The 22262-nt window shown below is 37.7% G+C and overlaps 2 protein-coding genes across 2 annotated transcripts in view; both read left to right on the top strand.

The window, feature by feature from the left end:
- Positions 1–589: 589 nt before the first annotated feature.
- Positions 590–2119, top strand: LOC101739402 (lipase 3-like). Its single transcript, NM_001281890.1, has one exon. It carries the CDS (start codon positions 590–592, stop codon positions 2117–2119), a length of 1530 nt encoding a protein of 509 aa, NP_001268819.1.
- A 6456-nt stretch (positions 2120–8575) lies between these two features.
- The window catches only part of LOC101741008 (uncharacterized), a 16118-nt gene continuing 2431 nt past the window's right edge, over positions 8576–22262 (top strand). The window contains exons 1-13 of the mRNA XM_038018855.2: positions 8576–8838; positions 10315–10398; positions 11412–11550; positions 12207–12424; positions 13639–13791; positions 15657–15821; positions 16651–16728; positions 17548–17708; positions 18067–18139; positions 18881–18924; positions 19751–19918; positions 20942–21112; positions 21519–21722. Of these exons, the coding sequence (XP_037874783.1) occupies positions 8775–8838; positions 10315–10398; positions 11412–11550; positions 12207–12424; positions 13639–13791; positions 15657–15821; positions 16651–16728; positions 17548–17708; positions 18067–18139; positions 18881–18924; positions 19751–19918; positions 20942–21112; positions 21519–21722 (1722 nt within the window). The 5' untranslated portion in view covers positions 8576–8774. The remainder of the gene's footprint in view (positions 8839–10314; positions 10399–11411; positions 11551–12206; positions 12425–13638; positions 13792–15656; positions 15822–16650; positions 16729–17547; positions 17709–18066; positions 18140–18880; positions 18925–19750; positions 19919–20941; positions 21113–21518; positions 21723–22262) is intronic.

Genomic DNA, 22262 nt, shown 5'->3' with positions numbered 1-22262 from the left:
AAAGTTAATCACTAGGCGATTAATAGTGGTAGGTAATTTTTTAAATTTCTTTCGGCGTAAATGAATACAAGTGCTGATTTGTAACATAAAAAAAAAGTTTGATAATCTTAATGTTTAGCCTCCAACTCACGAAGAATAATTATTCACATTATTTAACAAATATTAATAAAAATATATATTGTGTTACACATTGTCTTGTCAATGTGTTAATGTGCTAAGCAAATACATAATAATATATCTACCTGACTAATACAATTTCAAATTTGTAATTATTAGTAATGTAAACAGAAAACAGAAAACTTAAATATTTATTTACTCTAAATTAGATAATGACAATTTGCACAAATGTTCTCATACTAATAGCAAATAAGTTTAATTAAGTCGTGCAAATACATTTTATTGTTGATTGTAAAAACAAGCGGTGAATCACTACAAAACATGATTAAAGTGGGCCTGTGTTGTACAAACAATTCGCTCAATTTATTGAAACTATTCGTCTCCCCCTGAACCCCGCTCGGTTCCTAAGACGCGCCATTTGAAAACAAAAATAGATCAGTTGCGCCACGATCGTCATACTCAAGCATACATCATGAGATTGCAGTGTGTATTATTAGTTTTCGTATTACTACAATTCGGAGTTATCGATTGTAGATACGTTTCTTGGTTGCCTGACGTTTTGGGCACTGTCACCAACAAAACAACTCAATTAACGAATTATGTTCGAGAAAAGGGCCGCAGCATAAAACATTTCTACGTAGAAAATGTACGAAATAAGATAACGTCGTACTTCGGAATTAACAATAAAGATGAATCGGAGTATTCTGGGGATGATAAGCAAGTAAGAATAAAAAATAAATTTAATGAATACATTTCGGAAGCCCAACAAAATGACAATAAATTATTTGACGTGATCGCCTCTCATCAGTTGGAGTACAAATGTTCGGACGACGATCCATCGATTTTGATGACCACTCCACAACTGATAGCTCTTCATGGATACTCAGCGGAGTCGCACACAGTGGTTACTGATGATGGATACATTTTGACTGTGCACAGAATACCTTATCCGAAGAAAATCACCAACAGAATTATCCCCAGGAAGACTGTGTTACTTCATCACGGACTCCTCGGTAGCTCGGCCGATTGGATCATAGCTGGACCAGAAAAGGGCCTTGGCTACATATTATCTGACGCCGGATATGACGTTTGGCTGGCTAATGTTCGAGGTAACACTTACTCTCGAGCTCACGTCTCACGGCCCTCTGATTCATTCGCATTCTGGAACTTTACATTCCACGACGTTAGTCAACACGATCTACCTGCTGTTATCGACTACATAATGGATGTAAAGGGATGGGACGCCAAAGTTAACTATGTTGGTCATTCAATGGGCACCACTATATTGTTCGCCCTACTTTCCACAAAAACGCAATATAATAAAATTTTAAGGGCCGGTTATGCTTTAGCGCCAGTCGCCTACATGTCTGATATAAAAAGTCCGATTCGTTTACTAGCAAAATTTAGTAACAATATTGAATTTTTAATGAAACTTTTGGGTGCAAATGAATTTCTCCCTCAAAATGCCGTTTTGCGTTGGTTATCGAAAAAGGCTTGTGAGATTAATAATTTCGAAGAGGCGATCTGTGAAAACTCCCTGTTTGTGTTATGCGGCCACGACGAAAAACAATTTAACAGATCTTTGCTGCCAATTATATTGGGTCACGTTCCCGCCGGCGCATCAACAAAGACGCTTGTTCATTACGCACAGGAAATACGGAACAAGGGTCGATTTCAACAATTTGATTACGGAGCAGAAGGCAACTATAAAGAGTATGGTACCGAAACTCCACCTGAGTATCCTCTGCACAAAGTGACACTGCCTATTGCTTTATTAAGCTCTCAAAATGACTGGCTAGCTGGCGACGCGGACGTAGTAAACTTATATGATCAGTTATCAAATCCTATAGAACATTATGTTGTGCCATTGAAAGAGTTTAACCATATTGATTTTCTGTGGGCTAAAGATGCCCCGAAACTTGTGTATGCAAAACTTCTGCAGTTATTAGAAGAAGGTGTAAGTAATAACTATAATATGGACATAGAGAACGCTATAATTTAATGATTGTGTAGTTATTAACACTGTTATAATGTATATTTTTTATATTAAATTTAATTACATGACGTAAAAAAATGTGATATTTGATGTGACTAAACATGTTTAATAGTGTGACCGTCTATAATTTTTGAAACAAAAAAAAAATTATATTAGGATGAAACCCGTTAAAAAAGGACGAAAATATAACCAAAATGAAAGTAATAATAATTTACGGGCGATCTGAGGTCGAAGTGTAAGGGGGTGAGTTTTTAAAGGTAAAAAAGGTTTATCTCGATTTCCGGAAAAACTACTAGTCCTATGGAAAAAAATTAAATGACAAATTGTAGGTAATAAAGAGACCTACAACTTTTATAATTACACTTTTTTACATAACCTCAAAATTTATGTGAAAAATTGAAATAATTCAGTTTTTGGTTTTATATTTTTATCTTACGCAAAATAAAAAATTCTTTTTACGTGAAATTTGTTGAAACCTTACCTTTTTATGGCCCAAAGACACCTTAATAGACTGTAATTTTTTTTTAATCACTATGTACAATTTTGAGCTATTTGGTAAAATTTACACTTTAATTACCTACTTGAAAACCGTAACATTCCATGTTATATTGTTAAACAAAAAAATACAAAACAAAATAATAGAAATTCTTCTTCGACCGTTGTTATAATACACTTACTGTTAAGTATTATTATTATGATGATGAATAAAACAAATATTTTACGAACTTGTTGTTAATTTATTCATTAACGATGTAGGAATCGCCTTTTCCGACATCCAGGTTTTGGCAGCGATTTGGCTGTGTCCTTTTTTTTAATGATTGAAGGATTACTGGTGGCCCGCAGGCCTTTCCAGTTTCACCAGGACAGGTGGGTGAGCAAAGGCTCAGCCAGAAGGAGTGGGATTTGCTAACAGCTGTCCAAGCGCCTCCGAAGGAGACCTAATAATTCAAGAGCAACTGCTTCGCGAATGAATCTATTACCGGATCGGAATTGCGACCCGCTGAGAAGATCCGGCGAGAAACTCGGCGAGCTGATGCACGGGTTAGGTTGCACGTCGACGTTGTCGAGTTCGCCGAGTACGGTTACTTGGGTCCCTAAGCCTGCCCCTAGTGTTAGAGCTGAAGGCGTCTAATACAAAGGTTATTGGATCTGATGGATCTGTAAGGACGTGGGCAGTGTGCACGGCATTGATTAAGTTCGTGAGCGACGATGACCACTGATTACCAGGTAGGCCATATGCTCGTCTGTGTACAAGGGCAATAAAATAAAAACAAATAACTTCGGGACACAAAGTTACACGTTACACGCAACAAGTTAATGATATATGTGATCGAATGCATTCTATCCTGGGAAGAACTGCAGTATCACTTGAAACTGTTTTAAGTTTTATAAAATAAAGAAAAGCTGGAAAGTGCCAGGAAGCGCTTTCAATGCAACCTTGCTTTTTCCAGCAATATTGTTAACTATTCAGAATTATTCGGCGAAGCTAGCGAGAGCAAATGTTGTTTAGATTTTTTTCCTGGCACCATGGGCAGTTTTACACGGAACGACTGCAGGCTTAAACTTTTATTAATTGATTCATATACAATATTTGTAAAAATGATTTTTTGCAGGATGCCACAACGAATCGCCTGTAACACCACAACATGCAATCGAATTCACACAAATGTAATTGTATGCAATGTCTAAGCATTTATTCTGAGTGTATGTGTTACTTGTAATGTATTGTGTTCATGATATCAAAAAAACAATATATGTTATACATAAACGCGTAAATAGATGACTCCAGACTTGATTTTCTCTCTTCAGCAATAAAAAACAAGAGTGGTTTTAAGGATTCATGAAAGATTCATGAACTTAAAATTACTATTTTCTAGTTTGATACCTGTATTGTTCCGCATCAATTATTTCAAGACGTTATCTTCAAAAAAAAAATTTTGCAAACGAAAAAAGTAAACTGATGCTTGTAACAAAAATGCAACAACGAATACCATCGATAAATATTGTGAACTGGCAAATGTAAACATTAAGTAATTGTAATTGAGGGTTGATTAAGATATGATTCATTCTCGTCACTTGATTGACGCTCGAATAACGTAATAACATCGTTAAAGTATTATTCATATTGTTTACAAATTCAAAGTTTATAGTTACGAATGAAGCTGACCTTTAGATAAACGATTGTGGTGTAGTGTTGTGAATATGATTAAATTTTATACTGGCGTTCTTGCTCAAAATTACGTTATTTACAAGTACGTTGGTTGTTCGGTAATACTTGAGGTAGCATCGTGTAATAAATGTAAATGTAACGCTCATGTAATGATGGGGTATCTTGTGAACCCATATGGGATAGTACAAGATCCCTGCCTATATCCAACCGTAAACCAGTAATTCATTGATTGCGGTTTGAGGATCATTGACACTTAAAAAACCGTGTCTAAGTCACTGAAGTATGAAACCTATGGAAATGAAACGTCAACAAAAAAATCGTGCCACTGTGACGTCATTTGGCCGTTAAAAATGGCGATTTTAGTACCGCCCAGAAGATTTTAATGTTATTAGGTTTTATCGATAAACGTTCTTGGTTCATTTTATTTTAAATATTGTTGAGTATTAATTATTTGTAGAATTTATACTTTAATAGGAAATAAGTATATTGTTATGTGCAAAGATGTGATTTAGATGTGTGAAATCTAAGACAAGTTCGTGCTTAAGCGATATGACGATTTTTAAAAGTTGCTACACTGATTTTATAAAGTTGTTGTTTGAAAACTCAGTCACCGAGTATATTTTTGTATATATTTTTATCATTTTGTCGGTAACCTTTTTCCCGAAATATCTAAACAGAATTACTTAATATCTAAATATTTTTTGAGGACACATTTTATTAAGAGGTATTTATGATTAGTGTCATGATCAATAGATTCCGGCCGAAAAATGGGGTCCGATTTATCGGATGAGTGCTCCATAATGAATTTAAATATATAATTATAGATAATAGTTTTGGGGCATCGACTTTCTTGAGACCCTATAAAATATGTTTTAATAATTATTTTTGTATGTTTTAAGCGGGGTAGCATGATAAAATAAGAAATTTTATATAAGCAATCATATTAAATCGATATCAAAGGCATTAAATAATGTACAACCCAAGACAGACGGCTGAACTGACGTGACAATGACATTTGGTGCGCCATGTTTAGCGGATTTTCGGCCTTATTAAATATTGTATCGGTGTGTCAAAGACAAAGCGAGACACTAAGGCTCCGGTAGCATTCACGTAATACGGCATGGCACCTTAATTCTCTTATCGTGACCGTCTTAAATTACATTCCGGACCCAGAAGACGGGAAAACGCACATTCGCTATCGCATGTCATGTCGAAAGCATTCCGATTCACTCTCTGAGTTTTTAGGCAAACCCAGCACATTTAACTATTCTCATAATGCCAGATCTTCTTAGAGCGACTGCCCTTCGGTGGTAGATTCAGTTCCTAGTTTTAGCAATCTCTAATAGCAGTCTCTTAGGCTGAGCCCCGACCCAGTGAGCTCACCTGCCTAACCAAAGAAGCTGGAATAGCTCCTCGAAGCTACCAGAGAATAGGTTAAAAAAAATTAATAATTATCGGATTCAATAAGCACTTAAAACAGATCGATAGTGAGTATGATCGCAATCAATAAAAATCTTCGAATTTTCCCACATCTCGAAGTATTAACGCTGAAAAAAATGAGAAGAAGAATTTAAGGTTGTTAGGTCAGATCAGAGGAAATGAGAAGAAATGAAATGAGTTTTTTTTATTCCCTGCTAATTCTAGTAACCTCGAGGGGTTATTTTCGATTCGCCGAGCTAGTAGGTGAGCTCACGGGGCTCAAACCTGACGACGTTGCTAACACGAACCCTAGCAAGAGCCGCGTTCGCAGAATCTACCGCCAGATCGGAATCGCGACCCACTGAGAAGATCCGGCGAGAAACTCAGTGGGATGTGTCTGTGGGTTAATTTACTCGCCGAGCCCTTTGTCGGAAGCGACGGGTTCGACGAGAACGATGACAGGTGCTTGAGGTACCTAAAAGCATCGTTAGTGGGTTAGGAGGATCCGAAGTGACGCGTTTTGGGCGACGTCAACTGCTTTACATTCGATCCGCAGGATCGGGAATGTAGTTACTGGCGGCCACGATGAGATGGTTCTCGTGTCGTGCCGCTTTCTCGAAATGGCGCACTGATGCCGACTGTACCTAGATGCTTACTGATGGTCTCTAGGTCCAGGTCGTCATGCAGGTCGATGTTCCTGACGAACCACGGGGCTCCGACGGCTATCCTGCAAAAACGGGATTGATGAATTTGGAGGGGTCTTAAGATAATGCGGGCCGCGCGAGCGAACACTACACTTGCATAGGTCATGACGGGGCGTATGCAAGTTTTGTAGAGTATCATCTTATTTCTAAGGGACAATTTACTTCGCTTGCAAATCATACGATAGAAGAAATGAGATGACGTCTTAGTAAAATCGTGAAAATTTATGGAGTTGTCAAAAAACTGAGAGACCATTACATGTGCAGAGACTTAGTTCCATTTTCCCACTCTTGTGCACTTTTACCAATGCTAAGCAGTTAAGAAATCTATCATTACATTTAAACCCGATTGAACACTAAAAGAATATTATTCATTTAACTTTATGTTTTTTATTCCCACACAGAAGTTTTAGACAAAAGCATAACAGTCTAGCCTATTTTTCTATATATCTGAGATTCATTAAGATAAAAAGCCTCGTTGAAAATAAGTTTCTACTTCTAAATGTTTCGTAATTTTTACAGTCTTAAAAATGAATGAATAAAGTCCATTGTGAATTAACTTATATTAAGCAATCAAGTGCTTCGTCTATGGTATTATTATAGTCTAAAGCGCCTTATTCACGATCCATCTTGCTGTACGTCCCGCCAAGGCCATGCACGATGCACGATGCATTTAGCGCTTTATTCACGATCCATCACGGCTGTACGTCAGCTCAAGGCCGCGGTGCTGGATGTATCAAGCGCGAACAGAATAAATCGAACGAATTAAATGAGGGTTTTAATTTATTTAAAATGCCAGCTGTTTTATCAAAACGCAAAAAATGGGAGTCCTTCTGATGTTGTCAGCAGCAGCAGAAGAGAGGCAAAAAATAGCAAGAGGTTTTGGATGATTTTTTTAAACGTGCAGAGTATACTCAAATAATTAATATATTTTTTTACGCACGCTATCAATCCTTGCAGCTTCCCCTAAAATGGGCCTAAAAAATTGTAATACGTTTATTATTTTTTGTTTATTCATATAGTCTGCGCTTGAAACATTCCACAAACATGTGGAACTTATATCTTTCAATAAATCTTGAAAGTGTTTCACGATTCATTTTGACGTGCAGTCTCCTCTCGAAACAAGCTACAAATGTTAAATTTGCTGTACAGCAAGTCTATACATGATCAAGCACGCACGACGCAGGACCGCTCTGACGTACGTCAGCGTTATTCACTGTCTATCTGCACGACGCTCGCGGTGGTGGGGGCACTCGCTAGAAAGCGCTTTATTCACGTTCCATCTTGCTGTACGTCCCGCCAAGGCCATGCACGATGCACGATGCAAAAGGATCATGAATAGGCTTGACGTACGTCGATAATTATTATTAATTAAAACCCTCATTTAATTCGTTCGATTTAAGCGCCTTATTCACGATCCATCTTGCTGTACGTCCCGCCAAGGCCATGCACGATGCAAAAGGATCATGAATAGGCTTGACGTACGTCGATAATTATTATTAATTGCGGCCTTGAGCTGACGTACAGCCGTGATGGATCGTGAATAAAGCGCTAAATGCATCGTGCATCGTGCATGGCCTTGGCGGGACGTACAGCAAGATGGATCGTGAATAAGGCACTTTAGCCTGGACTTTTTGGCGGGAAGGCGGGGAGTGAAGTTGTGTGATTTGTTTTATTTTATCTATTTATTGTTTCTTCAGGTTTCAATTCAGGTTCAAACGGTGGTTTATTAACTGTTTAATATTTGTGAAAGTGCACAAATGTGGAAAAATTAAACAAAGCCGCTGAACGTAACTTCTCGGGATCTTCTAAAAAGTCCACTGAAAAAGTCTCAGTAAATGACTACCATTTTACTGACATCCCATATCATCTCGTCTCATTTAATTTTATTTCATCCCAGTTGATTAATGTCTCAATTTAATCATCTTCATTTCATTTCACGGCGTTCTCAAGCGGTAAGCAGCGGCTTGGCTCTGCCCCTGGCATTGCTTAAGTCTATGGGCAACGGTAACCACTCACCATCAGGTGGGCCGTATGCTCGTATGCCTACAAGGGCGATAAAAAAAGTCCATATTATCATTTTTCATAAAAATAAGAATATAAATTTAATTTATAAGACATGACTTAAAGGCTTTAGTTATCAGGTCATAAAATCCCAAATAAAAACATATCAGTCTTAAAAGTCATAATATGGGAAAATTATTGTCTATGGTTTTGGAAAAATAAGCCTGATGTGATCTCGGAGTTCTTTAATAGAATTCCCTAGTTATTAGAAAAACCTTGTTTATAATCAAATCGCTAGTGGATTTGCCCTCTTAAAGCTGGGATCTTTTTGTTTTATATCAGCTGCAATCTTTTTGCAATCATCGATATGGGTAGTAGAAAAGAGAGCTTGAAAAAGTCCTTAGGAATTACAGAATACCCTTGGAGCTCCGGTAAGAAAATAATGTTAACTTTCCACTACTGTTGATTAAAATTAAACGACAACGACAGACTGTTAATACCTACTAATGAGAAGCTATTTAATCAATCGATTCAATCAAACCTAAATATAAATTATGTATTTTTTTTGTAAATACATAGGTATGTTTATGTACCTTTTGAGGCAAGAGAATTTTAAAGGTCATAGTTTGTTGTAATAGTCAATTAGAAGCAATAAACAGTATTGTGAACTCATTTTCGAGCTACTGGTACTACTATCGCCAATGTATAAATACAATTCTAACTCATATTTTGAGTACTGTTCCTAAGGCATGGTATTAGGCTTATAGCAAAATTTACTGTCTGTTGTCGCATGCAGTAATTGTTGTTTCCCTGACGCAATAAAAAAGGCAACTTGTGTAAACATTAGTATTAGCTAATCTAGGTTGAAAGTAAGCTTAATAATAAATGTTCAATGGGTTAGGTAGGTTTATAAGTTTAAAACATAACAAAATTTGTTTTTTTATTAGATTTATATCTGAAATGTGACTTAAAACAATATGAAATTTTTAGCAACATCAGGTTGTCTTTGCATCCAAACAGATAATGTACTGTGATTTTTATTTAAATTATTAAAGACTCTTGTGGTTAATTGCGCATGGTCAAAACATGAATTATTTGCAAAATGGAAACTAATCCTCATAAAGTGGCAGCTGCTAATTAAATATCTTATTTTATATATTAAATATATTATTTAGTTTACTGTTGTTATTTGAAAGTCTGTTGTTATTTTGTTATTGCCAGTTGCTAATGGTTAGTTACACTTTACTCTTAAGATTGCAACGGAACTTACAATTATTAAGAAAATACTATCTATGGGTACTTTTTTCCTAATCCATTTAAATACTAAACTAAGATAATTGCAATTTCTTCACTGGTGCATTAAATAATATTCATTGTGTTCATTCTTTTAATCACAAATAACTCAAAACAAACCTTTCAATTTTATTTTTTGAATGTTCTACATTGAACTATATACTTACATAACTAAAACTCTAATATTGCAAATTTTTAATAAAGTTAAATTAAGGTTATTTGAAAAAAGGGTGCGTGCACTTATGGACGTGCGTAAGAAGTTATTAAATTTTAAAGTTTATTAAATTTATTTCTTTTTTTTTATTGAAATTTTAATGAATTTGAAAAAAAATCGATTAAACAACATCCTCAAACACGCATATTGGACATCCCTTTTCTTGACATCGTATAAATTCGGTAATTCTCGGTACGGTTCGGAAAGTTCACTCACTTCGCAAAGTTCAGTCGTATTGTAATGAGCGATTTAGTGGGCAACTTCATTCTGTTAATTTTATGTCACGGTGCGCGCGCATCCTAAAATTCCACTCTCATAAAAATTTTCATAACGTGCCTAAAGAAGTATAACTTAAAAAAATATATTTTAAAGCAGTTACACATCAGTTTCCATCTTTTAGATGAGGAAGAAAACAGTAGTAATCTTATGAGGAGATCATCCACAGAACCTAGAACCAGTATAGCTGACACACCTGGGACTAGTGGTAAGTGAGTCTATGAATCTAAACAAAAAAGTGTGGTTTTATGTTGTACTCCTATAATTTTTGTAATTACATAATTATATTCTATGATGTGGAGCCACAGGGGCTACTGAAACAGTCTCCTGTAGATGATTAATTTTTGCAATACCTTACTCTGTCTATTCTAACAAAAAAACCATTAATAACTTTGCTAACAATTTCACTATGATAGGAAATATTAATGAAAACTAAATCACTAAGTGGTGAAAGAGTGCATTGTAAGCTCACACAAGTAGGTACCACTGTCCTGCCTATTTCTAACCTGAGGCAGTGATGCATTCCAGTTTGAAGGGTGAAACCGTCATTACAAATTATAATTGAGACTGACCTCATGTCTCATGGCAGTGGTGGCATTCACATTGTGATTTGAATAGGTTGTGGTAATCACTTAACATCAGATGCACCGCAGCCTTGTTCACCCAGCTGAGCAATAAAAGTATGTGTCAGATAAAAACACAGTGAAGTGTTCCAAACTGCTTCATGTTCATAGTTAAAGTTTAGTAGATAATAATCAATTCCATAATATTATTTGTCCCTTAACACTCGAAAACAAAGATCTGAGAGCTCAATATACTTTTGTCTAACCAATTCACTTCTCTTTTTAAAGAAATACTTCAAGATTTTCAGTATAATATTTCAGCTAATGGAGTCTACGAGGGCATGCCTCTAACCGCTAAATAGTCATTTAGAGGCATCCATGTTATTTTCACAACCCATTACTGATTTACATATGTGAAAAATTATTCGAAAAATTATTCACTGTTTATGTAGCAGTACATAGAATATAACTGTTTTTTTAATACGTACATTACTTTTTTCCTAATTTGTAATTCATGCGTTTTTGAAATGCAAAATATCCATCATTTAAAATCCTTTGGAAATGAGCTGATTGGAATAAATATTTCGGTTCTGAACATTTTCTATAAATATTTATTTCGGATTCAGAATAAGACAACATCTAATGCTTTTTATTACAGGGGTAACAACACAAAACCCATTCGTTCCGGTGCCGCCACGTCGCAACGTTGTTGGTGGCATGAATGGACCAGAAAATAATTGGTTCTGGTCTAATAATAGGAATAACCATCACGAGAGTCTCATTAATGGCTCCAGCCGGTAATTGCAATTGTTGAATTTCCTTTTAAATCGCAATTAATGTGTATTATGAAGCTATTTGAATTCTTAATTGATTGATGAATTGGTTGTAATTTCTTTTATCTGTTATTCCCATTGTCGTTATCTCTTAAAGCCAACTTTTTGAAAAATAACACAATAGTGCGCTAATGAATATTATGTAATATAAATTGCAAAGCGCGTACGAATTATTCGTAAAATCAACACAAATGGTAGGTTCGTTACTTCCTAGCACAATATCATTAAAAATCGACTTCACAAATTTATACAAGCATAAAAAAGTTTATGCGACGCACACGAGGGTTCCAGGATAGATGGATCTGTCATTTGCGTGCACTTTTTTTTATGGTCTAGATGGGTGGACGAGTTCACGGCCCACCTGGTGTTAAGTGGTTACCGGGGCCCATAGAGATCTACAACGTCTACAACATCTACAACAATACAACGGCTGCCCCGCCCTCCAATCCCAAACGCATAACTGCTTTACAGCAGAAATAGGTAGGGTGGTGGTACCTATCCGTGCGGATTCATAAGATGCCCTACCACCAGTAACCAGTTAGTTAGTTATTAAATAAACATTCAAGACTAATACTAGTGTCAATCATGTTACGATTGTAATTGGATTATCAAACGATCAGTCCCAGGTTATGCGTTCAAGAGGGATCGATGCCTCTCCCGTATCTGCGTCCGGCCAATCACGTTCCCGCAGCCGAGCTCCACGAGAGGAACACCGAGGCTGCGATGACGGCCAACGCGGACATTCAACGGATAATCGCCTTCAAGAAATTCGCCAGGAACTACAATAATGTTCGTGACAGACGCAGAGTCAACACGCTGTACGCTATTTCGTCACGAGGTTAGTTTATATTAATACTAGCGACCCGCCCTCGCTGCGCTTCGGAAACATGAAATGTTATTATTGATAGCTGAGTCCCGCGATGTTACCAGCGCTAGTCTTAAAAAAAGTAGCCTAAGTTACTCCTTATATCATCAGCTACCTATCAGTGAAAGTCTCGTCAAAATCGGTCCAGCCGTTCCAGAGATTACCCGGAACAAACAGACAGACAGACAAAAATTGTGAAATTTCGACGAGCGCACGGCCCACCTGATGGTGAGTGGTTACCGCCGCCCATGGACTTCAGCAATGCCAGATTCATATTATTATGCATGTAGTAAAAAGCGGTTATTTCAATATTACAAACAGACACTCCAATTTTATTTATATGTACATATATTATGTATTTTTTTTTAGATTATAATGAGGAAAGATTTGTTTGTTTGTTTGTATTGAATAGGCTCCGAAACTACTGAACCGATTTGAAAAATTCTTTCACTGTTTGGAAGCTACACTATTCCCGAGTGACATAGGCTATAATCCTTTTTGAAAAAAATTAGGGATCCTTACTAAAACTCCAATAACGTAACCCAAGGTCTAAAAAATTACCTAAAATATTCTTTACATCGCGTGCCCTGCGAAAACTGTTTATGATAGAATAAAATAATGTACTACGACTTTGTAGAACACATTATTATTCACAAAAAGTATCGCGACAGCATATGTCTAACTATTATAGTTATGCCGCAATAAGTGTTATTTTATTTTTAAAAATAAAACAACGTCAAATATCGTTGAAATTTTTGTTAAAGACCCGAGCAGAGCCGGAGCGGGCCGCTTGTTTATTGATAACTCAGAAGCACACGAACGAGCTCACGGATCACTCGATGTTAAGTTGTGAACGAAGCTAATAAGCATCTGAATGTAGCCATCCGTTTTGAGTTTGAGAAAGTCTTAGTTGTTTTGGTGCTTCGCTACAGAAATAGGATCTTGGTACCTATGCGTGTGAGCTTACAATAAACCCTACTAGCAGTAAATGCTTGTAGGATCGCAGCACGAGGTTGTAATGCTCTGAAAACGCCATTACCCACAATCTGGAGACTCGCTGAATTTCCTCTTCAATATCCACAGCAGGCGATGTAGTTAGTGATGTCATTCTATACACACAGCCCTTATCTTGAATCATGTTATGTTCAGTTTACTTCAATTAATTTACAAAAGATCTAATTTTAAAGTTGCAGGTAATTTGGGATCGGATCGAATACCATTTTTTCCGATGCCGTCAACATCGGAGGCCTCCAACGCTACGTGTGATCAGAGAGCAATGAAAATGAATAACCCGAGACAGAACCACATGCGTCAATACCGCCCCTTATATTGTAGAGTGGGTGAGTTGTTTTAACCGACTTCCAAAAAATATACAGATTATCCATTGGAATGTTTTCTTTTATGCGTGCGCGAAAATGGAGTAGCACCTTAGGTTATCAGCGAATAGATAGGGAAGGGATTTTTTTTGGAGATTTTATTTTTTTATTTTTTTTGAAAGCTGGTGCTTCTCATGTGGTCCCAATTAATTTTTATCAAGGACCTGACCAGTAGTTTTTGTGTTATCCTTAACAATGAATATTTATTTGACTTCGACTGCATTAATCATATTCTCATTTTATTTTGTTGGCTTCCTTGCTTTTATTTTTCTTCCTTTTAATGAATTTTGGATATTTCCACGGTATCGCAAGCAACGCGATCGCGGGACATAGATTTCACTCTATTCCCCTCTGGGTGGTAGGAACCCGTTTAATAATAACATGTCACTGTGTAACGTAGACAACCTTGAAAGTTTAAAACAAGTCAAGTTTGATTTTTTGTATTTTTTTTTAATGTACGTATTACTAATTTAACTCACGGTCAGCCTAAATTGTTACTGGAACTTATTCTTACGTGTAATTGAAGTTTTAATTGCATTGGAACAAGCGCGCCGTGGGCAGAACACCAGTCAGATGGTCAGTGTGCTTAGTGCGAGTTTTTTAAAGTTCTGGGTATCGTAAAAGTTAGCTCATATTTGTATGGAATGGGATCGTTAAGCCTATGTTTGCCGCTAGGGGCGATGTTTCAACTGCATACAAAGTTGGGTTAACTTTTACGCTATCGAGAACGTTAAAAAACTCGCACTAAGCACACAGATCTAGTAAGGGTAGCACTGGGTGGTAGTCTGTACCATGCGGTCTATGCAACCCATGATCGAACACGGTGGAGGAATGTCATATGTGGTCGCAATCCTCAGCAGTGAGGGAACGATATAGAAGAAGAAGAACAACGAACATCATACCATTCAATTTGGATTGTGTGACCTCGCAAAGATGTTAGGTACCACGTTGGTAAAAACCCGTGTTGCTCTACAATGTGTCAACCGTACTCCAGATAGGAAGATATAACAAGAGAGATGATAATACCATCATTATGAATGGATGAGAACTAATAGCATTAGCAGTTCGATGACAAGTAATTTTCTGATGAAAAACAACGCAGTGTATTATTTAATACACCTAAACAATGAATACGTGAATGAGTATTAATTCATAGTGTTCGTTGTTCATAAAATAAAAATGTATGCACATTTTAAATATCGGAAAAAAAAATCAATCACCGTTGCATAATGTTTTCCAGAAGCCACAAGAATACGTCAGATGCAAATATCTGATTAAAATATATTTTCAGCTATATACTATATTTCAGACATTTACTTTGTTTAATTGCATTTGATAAGCAAACACGCTTCGAAGTGTTACGCAAATAGGTATTTTATTTATCTAATCTTGTGAGCGAGTGCAATACTGACCCGCCACGCATGGTTCATCATTGATAATACTAAAAATATTATTTCATTTAGGTAATTAATAGTCCAGTTTTTCGATGTCAATAGTTTAATTACTTTCTGAAATAACGGTAAAACCGGCAAATTCATTTCCGTATTTACACTAGTGTATTGTAGGTAGTTTATTACTGGTGGTAGGATCTCTTGTGAGTCCGCGCGGTTAGGTACCACCACCCTGCCTATTTCTGCCGTGAAGCACTAATACTTGAGACTTTAGAACTTATATCTCAAGGTGGGTGGCGTATTTACGTCGTAGATGTCTATGGTCTCCAGTAACCACTTAACACCAGGTGGGCTGTGAGCTCGTCCAGCCATCTAAGCATTTTTTTTTTAATTACCTGTGTTTACGGTATATGGTCTGATTGGGTGTCGATTTCGCAGGGGACCCGTCGACGTCGAGCCTGGCGCTGGAGGACGGTCCGCCGGACATCGGCTGCGTGTCGCAGATCCGGCTGATGCGGTCCAACACCGCTGTGGACCTGAGCAACACCGCGCCCGCCAACGCCACCGCCGAGCTCAACGTCGACATCGGCCGCTCGGACGACGGTAACCACGCCCGACAACAACCCGCCTCTACAGCAGACCCGACCTCATAACTGATCTCAAGCCTCAAAGTGCCTCCTCCTGCAGCCGTATGAGATAAAAGTGGTTCCTGTTAACATTTACTAGTGGTCATGCAGTAATCGAAATTCGACTATAATTAATTGTAATTATAAGTTTGAACATTATTATGATTCTATAATCACAGATTTCGCCAAGACAAGATACACTATAGACAAATAATATTAAAGATAAACAATTTTAGCTATTTTCAATTTGACCACATACTAAGCTTTTACTAAAGTTTGACAATAAACAAAGAGTATATAATATACATATGTGTAGGTGTGTGTCAAATACATGGCAGTGTGTGTAATGTTTTCTTTATTGTTTTAATGTATCTTTAATGCACTATTTTAAAAAACCGCGCAATTTTCGTAAAAACGGGTACAAAGTTTTTGCTTCACGTATTAATGTAGGTATAGATTAACCACACAGATATCCTACTTCGTATTTAGTACTCAAATATACCAGATAAGGTCATGATGTAAATGTGACGCCACATTTAAATCATCCAGAAACATAAGTAAATAAATGTTGTTTTTGTTATGTTGAGTTTTATCACGAGAACATTGTACAGGTCACTCGTGTTAAACGATAATCATATTAATTGGTCTAGTAATAAAATTGTAAACAGATTGTATATCTGTGCGCGAGTGCATGCTGATAACGGCTATACGAATTGAAATTCGAACTGTCTTTAAGATGTATGATTTTTGTAGCTCATGTTGAACTCGTGCGAGTATGTAAGATACTAAAAATTGTTTTTTTTTAGAAGCGGAAGCGGAGTCCGAGCCCACCCTGATGCTCGTCAACAACGATCAGAACGATGGACAAGAACAAAGTGCTGAACGTAATATATCCATTCTATTCTGAACATTAGATATCGACGCTTGAAAGGCAAACGTGACTAAGCGACAATAACTGCTTTGTACATAAATGATAGGCAATAACCATATTCGATGGGCAAAAAAAAAATATTTCTAGGTCTATTAAAATCATTTCAATCCTACAGCTAGATTCGTTAAAATAGAATTTTTTTCAGGTATTTCAACTTTAAATTAGTCTACTGTAAAGTACACGCATTGTCGCTTAGTCACGTTTGCCTTTCAAGCATCGATATGTATAAATTTTGCGTAAAACTATTTTGCGTGTTTCTGCAGCGAAGAGTCGCCAACAAATGGTAAACTAACCCAATTAGAATTCGTATGGAATTTTGAACAGCTACCCCACGGCCGTTTTTGGTACCAAAAATCTGCGAGCGCGATATGCTGTATTAAAAATATCGGATAGGCCGAGAGTTATATTAGGCGAGCGAAACAATGGCACTGTCTATGTGTATTCTTACTTGTTTACTGGTGCTAGGACCTCTTGTGAGTCCGCGCGGGTAGGTACCACCACCCCGCCTATTTCTGTCGTGAAGCAGTTATGCGTTTTGATTTGAAGGGGGGAAGAGCAGTTGTACTAAAAAAACCTGTGAGACCTTAGAACTTTAATCTAGGTGGTGTAGATGTCTATGGGCTCAAGTAGCCACTTAACACCAGGTGGGCCGTGATCTCGTGCACCCATCTAAGCAATAAAAAATACTTTAGAGTTATATACATTGTTATCACAGAAACTTCGCTCCCTTGAAATCTGGCCTATATCAAACGATGCTTATTTATTGTTGAAGCGAGTACGTCACACGATCCGACGCCCGGTGGGGCCATGGAGGAAGAGATCGTGGAACTGGACGCGCCCGACGACGACACCAACGAGGAAGGCGAGAACAATGTTGCCAATGACGTGGTCATGACAAACGCGGCTACTGCCAGTAATGAAGATGATACTCCAGTGAGTAATGTTGTGACGTATGCGTCACTATTGAAAAAAAAGCCGTGCGTGCTTATGCTTTTAGCTTGGTGATAATTTATCATGGCGTAATAGTGTTTAATAGTTGTTTGGAAAGGCTCAGTGCACCAAGAATCACTGATTGCATATCGGTGTATTGTAATTATGTAAATTAATTTTCACAATGCCAGAAACAAATCTGATTAAGAACAAATACGCTATATTCTGTAGTTATTTATTTTCCTCGTTTCGTAAATGATGATGTTAAAAAAAGTGAATATCCAAATAAAACAGCAAAAAAAAGGTCTACAGTACGAGGTAATTTTAGAGGTTTTTTAAAATAATATTCATTTGATCTCAGGAGTCTCCCGAAGCTGAGGCCGAAGGATCAGCCCCGGAGCCGCAACCGCACGGAGTGAAGAGGAAGAAGAGTGGTAATCTTATAAATTATGCCTATCATTCACACACGGGTTATTTGTTTGCTTTAAAAATATTACAAAAAAACGTACAAGTATCAAGTTTATTGAAATGTTTAACGTCTTCGTAGCCCAGAGGATAAGACGAGCTAAGCGATTGTGCCACAATTCGTATGACCAGTCTTATAGTTTTTTTCTCGTGACGCTGACTCGTGCGTTTTATCACTTACCCGGAAGCCTGCAGCTATCTCTGAAGTGCTTTGTGATGGATCCGCTTCCACAATAGCCTTTAATTCTTCATTTTCCACTTTGGTCTCCGGCCGTCCACGAGGTTGGTTCTGAAGGTCGAAATTTCCAGAACGAAAACGTTGAAACAAAAAACGTATCGTGCTTTCTTTTGCGACACCAGCGCCATACACATCATTAATCCCTCGAGCTGTTTTTGCAGCACTGGTGCTAGGGTAGAACTCGTACTCGTAAATATACTGATATTTCATGATTTCCATTGTGCGGTAATAAGCGACGCAAAAGAAAAAATATAATGAGGAAAAACAAATGAATGATTGTTTTCAAAACTCAAATGTGGCAGCTAAATGAATTTATAAATTTGAATTTTGAATTCTTAACCAAAGAGGTATTTCAGATCAAAGTGGTCAGTACGACAGAACGTTTATTTCATATGTAAGGACCTAGTGTAAAAAAGTATGATCTAAATTATATATTATAATTCACAGATAAAAAATTTTTTATAATTTTTAGGTAACGATGAAGCCGGATTCTTCTCTGTTAAAGATTTTAACCAGGTTTGTTATAATGTTTTTTTAAATACAATTAAATATAAAAGCAAATGAAATTGCTATAAAATTACATGTTCTTTATGCTTTTTTTAAATTTTTTTTATTACTTAGATGGATGGACGAGCTCACAGCCCACCTGGTGTTAAGTGGTTACTGGAGCCCATAGACATCTATAACGTAAATGCGCCACCCACCTTGAGATAAGTTCTAAGGTCTCAAGTATAGTTACAACGGCTGCCCCACCCTTCAAACCGAAACGCATTACTGCTTCACGGCAGAAATAGGCAGGGCGGTGGTACCTACCCGTGCGGACTCACAAGAGGTCCTACCACCAGTAAATAGTTAAAGTATATTATAATTATACTTGAATTCCTACTACGTGCCTATTAGCTTTTACTTTGGTACTATAATTTACGTTGATATGTATTATTTGGAACTTTCGAAATGATTAAAAGTGCCTTCTGCATTCATTTGATAATAAACTAGTCGGGGACGCGAGACCGTGCGGAGCGCTACGTGATTTGTCGGCGCCGCTCGGAGCCGCTTCGGCAAGCCAATCGCTTGTGTCTCTATGGACTTATTTTTTCGTTTCGTTTCATTTCGTTTCATCGAGTTTGAAATCACAACGATTCTAAAGAAGTTTCACTTCAAACATTCTCACTCATTTTCTGTTATCGCACAATTAAAAAGCTTTTTCATTGTAATAATTTTTTTTGCATTGTATTGGCCATGTGGTGGTCGCCGTCATCCAGATTATTAATCTTTTTAATACTAATTATTTTTAAGCAGCGTATAGATAGACAGTGTTAAATAGTAGCTTGTACGTTTCCAGGGTCTGCTGCGGCTGCTGGAGTGCCCGGTGTGCCTGGAGTGGATGGAGCCGCCCATCGCGCAGTGCCGGCGCGGGCACCTGGTGTGCGTGCGCTGCCGCTCGCGACTCAACGCGTGCCCCGTGTGCCGCACCGTGTTCTCCAGCGTGCGGAACCGAGCCATGGAAGGGGTTAGTCCTGGCCTCAACGTGTACTCGAACTGAGCGATGCGACTCTGCCAAAGCCTTAAATCTTGTAGGAAGATACCTTTTAATACCCTTTTATTAGCTTCAGACGTATGTATGTATGTTGGTAACGGAATCTTTAAACATGATTTTGACACCCTTCAAAACGTCGGATTAACTCGAAATTTGGTATACTTATTAAGGACCGATGACAATTCAATATTTAAAAAAATATTGAAAAAATTTAAATTCAACTATAAAATGAAAAATAAATAATAGTTTACAAAAACTAACACAAATACGCCTTTATAGAAAATCCAACTAAAAAATAGAAAATAAATTTTAATAAATTTGAATTAAAAATAGTGTTAGAAAAAATTATTTTATTGTAAAAAAAAGCGTGGGGTGCGTGGTATCAGTAGTTATAAATATTTTATGAACAGATATGAGTAGAAGGGTTATTTTGATAATATCCTGAAAAGCACCCCACGCTTTTTTACAATAAAATCATTTTTTCTTACACTATTTTTAATTCAAAGTTATTAAAATTTATTTTCTATTTTTAGTTAGGCGAGCTCACAGTCCGCCTGGTGTTAAGTGGTTACCGAAGCCCATAGACATCTACAACGTAAATGCGCCACCTACCTTGAGATATAAGTTCTATAGTCTTAATATAGTGACAGCGGTTGCCCCACCCTTCAAACCGAAACGCATTACTGCTTCACGGCAGAAATAGGCGGGGTCGTGGTACTTACCCGTGCGGACTCACGAGATGTCCTACCACCAGTAAAGGTTTACTTATTACAAACTAAGGTATTTGTGCTCGGTTTGGGGAATGGAAACTGTTTTCGGCTGACGTCACGAAGCCAGTCACGCGTGTTCGTTCTGGAGGGCGGGAAGATAAGCCCTTTTAAATAAATTTTGCAGGGTACTGGTATCTACCCGTGCGGACTTACAAGAGGTCCTACCACCAGTAAACAGTTAAATTGAGTTTTCGTGTTCTCTTAAGTAAGCAAGTTGTGGTGGCAGGTGGCGGAGATGCTGCGGTACCCGTGCCGGCACGGGTGCGGGCGCGAGGTGCGGCTCCGGCGGCGCGCGCCGCACGAGGCCAGCTGTGCCGCGCGGCGCTACCACTGCCCCGCGCCCGCGTGCCGGGACGCGCCCGCACTGCCGCACGCGCACCTCGCGCACCACTTCCAGGTACTACGCCCGGCGACATCCGGATACTTACTATATTACTTACAAATGTAGTACTATTTTTTTTATTTATTTATACTTTATTTCAGTTTTTTTTTATAACGCCATCTTGTTGTGTCTTTAAAGCGGTTAGTTGCTCTCAATTAAGAAAAATAGTATTATTATTCGCCAGTAGATGTCGGGAAGAGTCATAAAGTTGATCATTGAAAACACGAATAAAACAACATTAATCGTAGCTAGATGGATTTATCGCCCCCGAAATCCTTTGTATGTGATGTCGTAAATAATCAATAATTAAATTTCATGTTACCGAAGCGAAGCGAGGGCGGGTCGCTAGTTACTAAATAAATTAGAAAATGTCTAATTGATATCGATCACATTTTAATATTTCTAAAATGTTGCATGACAGAGTAAGCACATGTCGATGCTGAAGATGGGTCGCAAGCATCAGTTCTCGATCAAAGTGAACGTGGAACAGCACGAGGACTGCGTCATCATGGCGCTGGACCAGCTGTTTCATCTGAAGGTCGACGTCGACATCCGCACGTGGGGCATCATCATCTACGTCGCATTCATCGGACCTAAGTCGAAAGCCAGCAATTATACTTACGAGGTGTGTTTCAAATTAACGAAGCTACAACTTTTATTTTCTCTTTTTTTATTATAATAAGGATAAACATTTATTCCAAACATAAATTTACAAAAAATTAAAGAAAAATTAAAAGAAAAATAACAAGGCTTGGAAACGGTTACCGGCTCAGCAATGCCTAACAGTACCGAGACAATCGGTACTGCGGCGCTGATCTTCCGCCAGCACCTGCGGAGGGACGTGCACACCAGCATCAGACCGACCAATCACTGTTTGAGCTTAGAATAATAACAACAACAGTTTTTAGTTGTCACCGTTGATCCTGGTGGCACCATGCACGAGAAACATCGTGAGGGACATTAAATGATAAAGTTTGTTTCTTTAATGATAAAATGTTTTTTTCCGTTCCGTTTTATCGTAATCGAACACTTTTTATTTGTTTTTTTTTCCCTATCTAAGCTGAGAGCCTTGAGAGGCTATATCAGTGTAACCTTAACTAGTAGGTGAGCTCACGGGGCTCAAACCTGACGACGTTGCTAACACGAACCCTAGCAAGAGCAGAAT

Source organism: Bombyx mori, chromosome 22 (genome assembly GCF_030269925.1).
Source record: "Bombyx mori chromosome 22, ASM3026992v2".
NCBI lineage: Eukaryota > Metazoa > Arthropoda > Insecta > Lepidoptera > Bombycidae > Bombyx > Bombyx mori.
Note: the sequence above shows the minus strand (reverse complement) of the source record. Positions and strands in the feature narration are given on the sequence as shown.

Coding starts and splice junctions, on each gene's coding strand:
- LOC101739402 (NM_001281890.1), top strand. CDS start 590: ATGAGATTGCAGTGTGTATTATTAGTTTTCGTATTACTACAATTCGGA.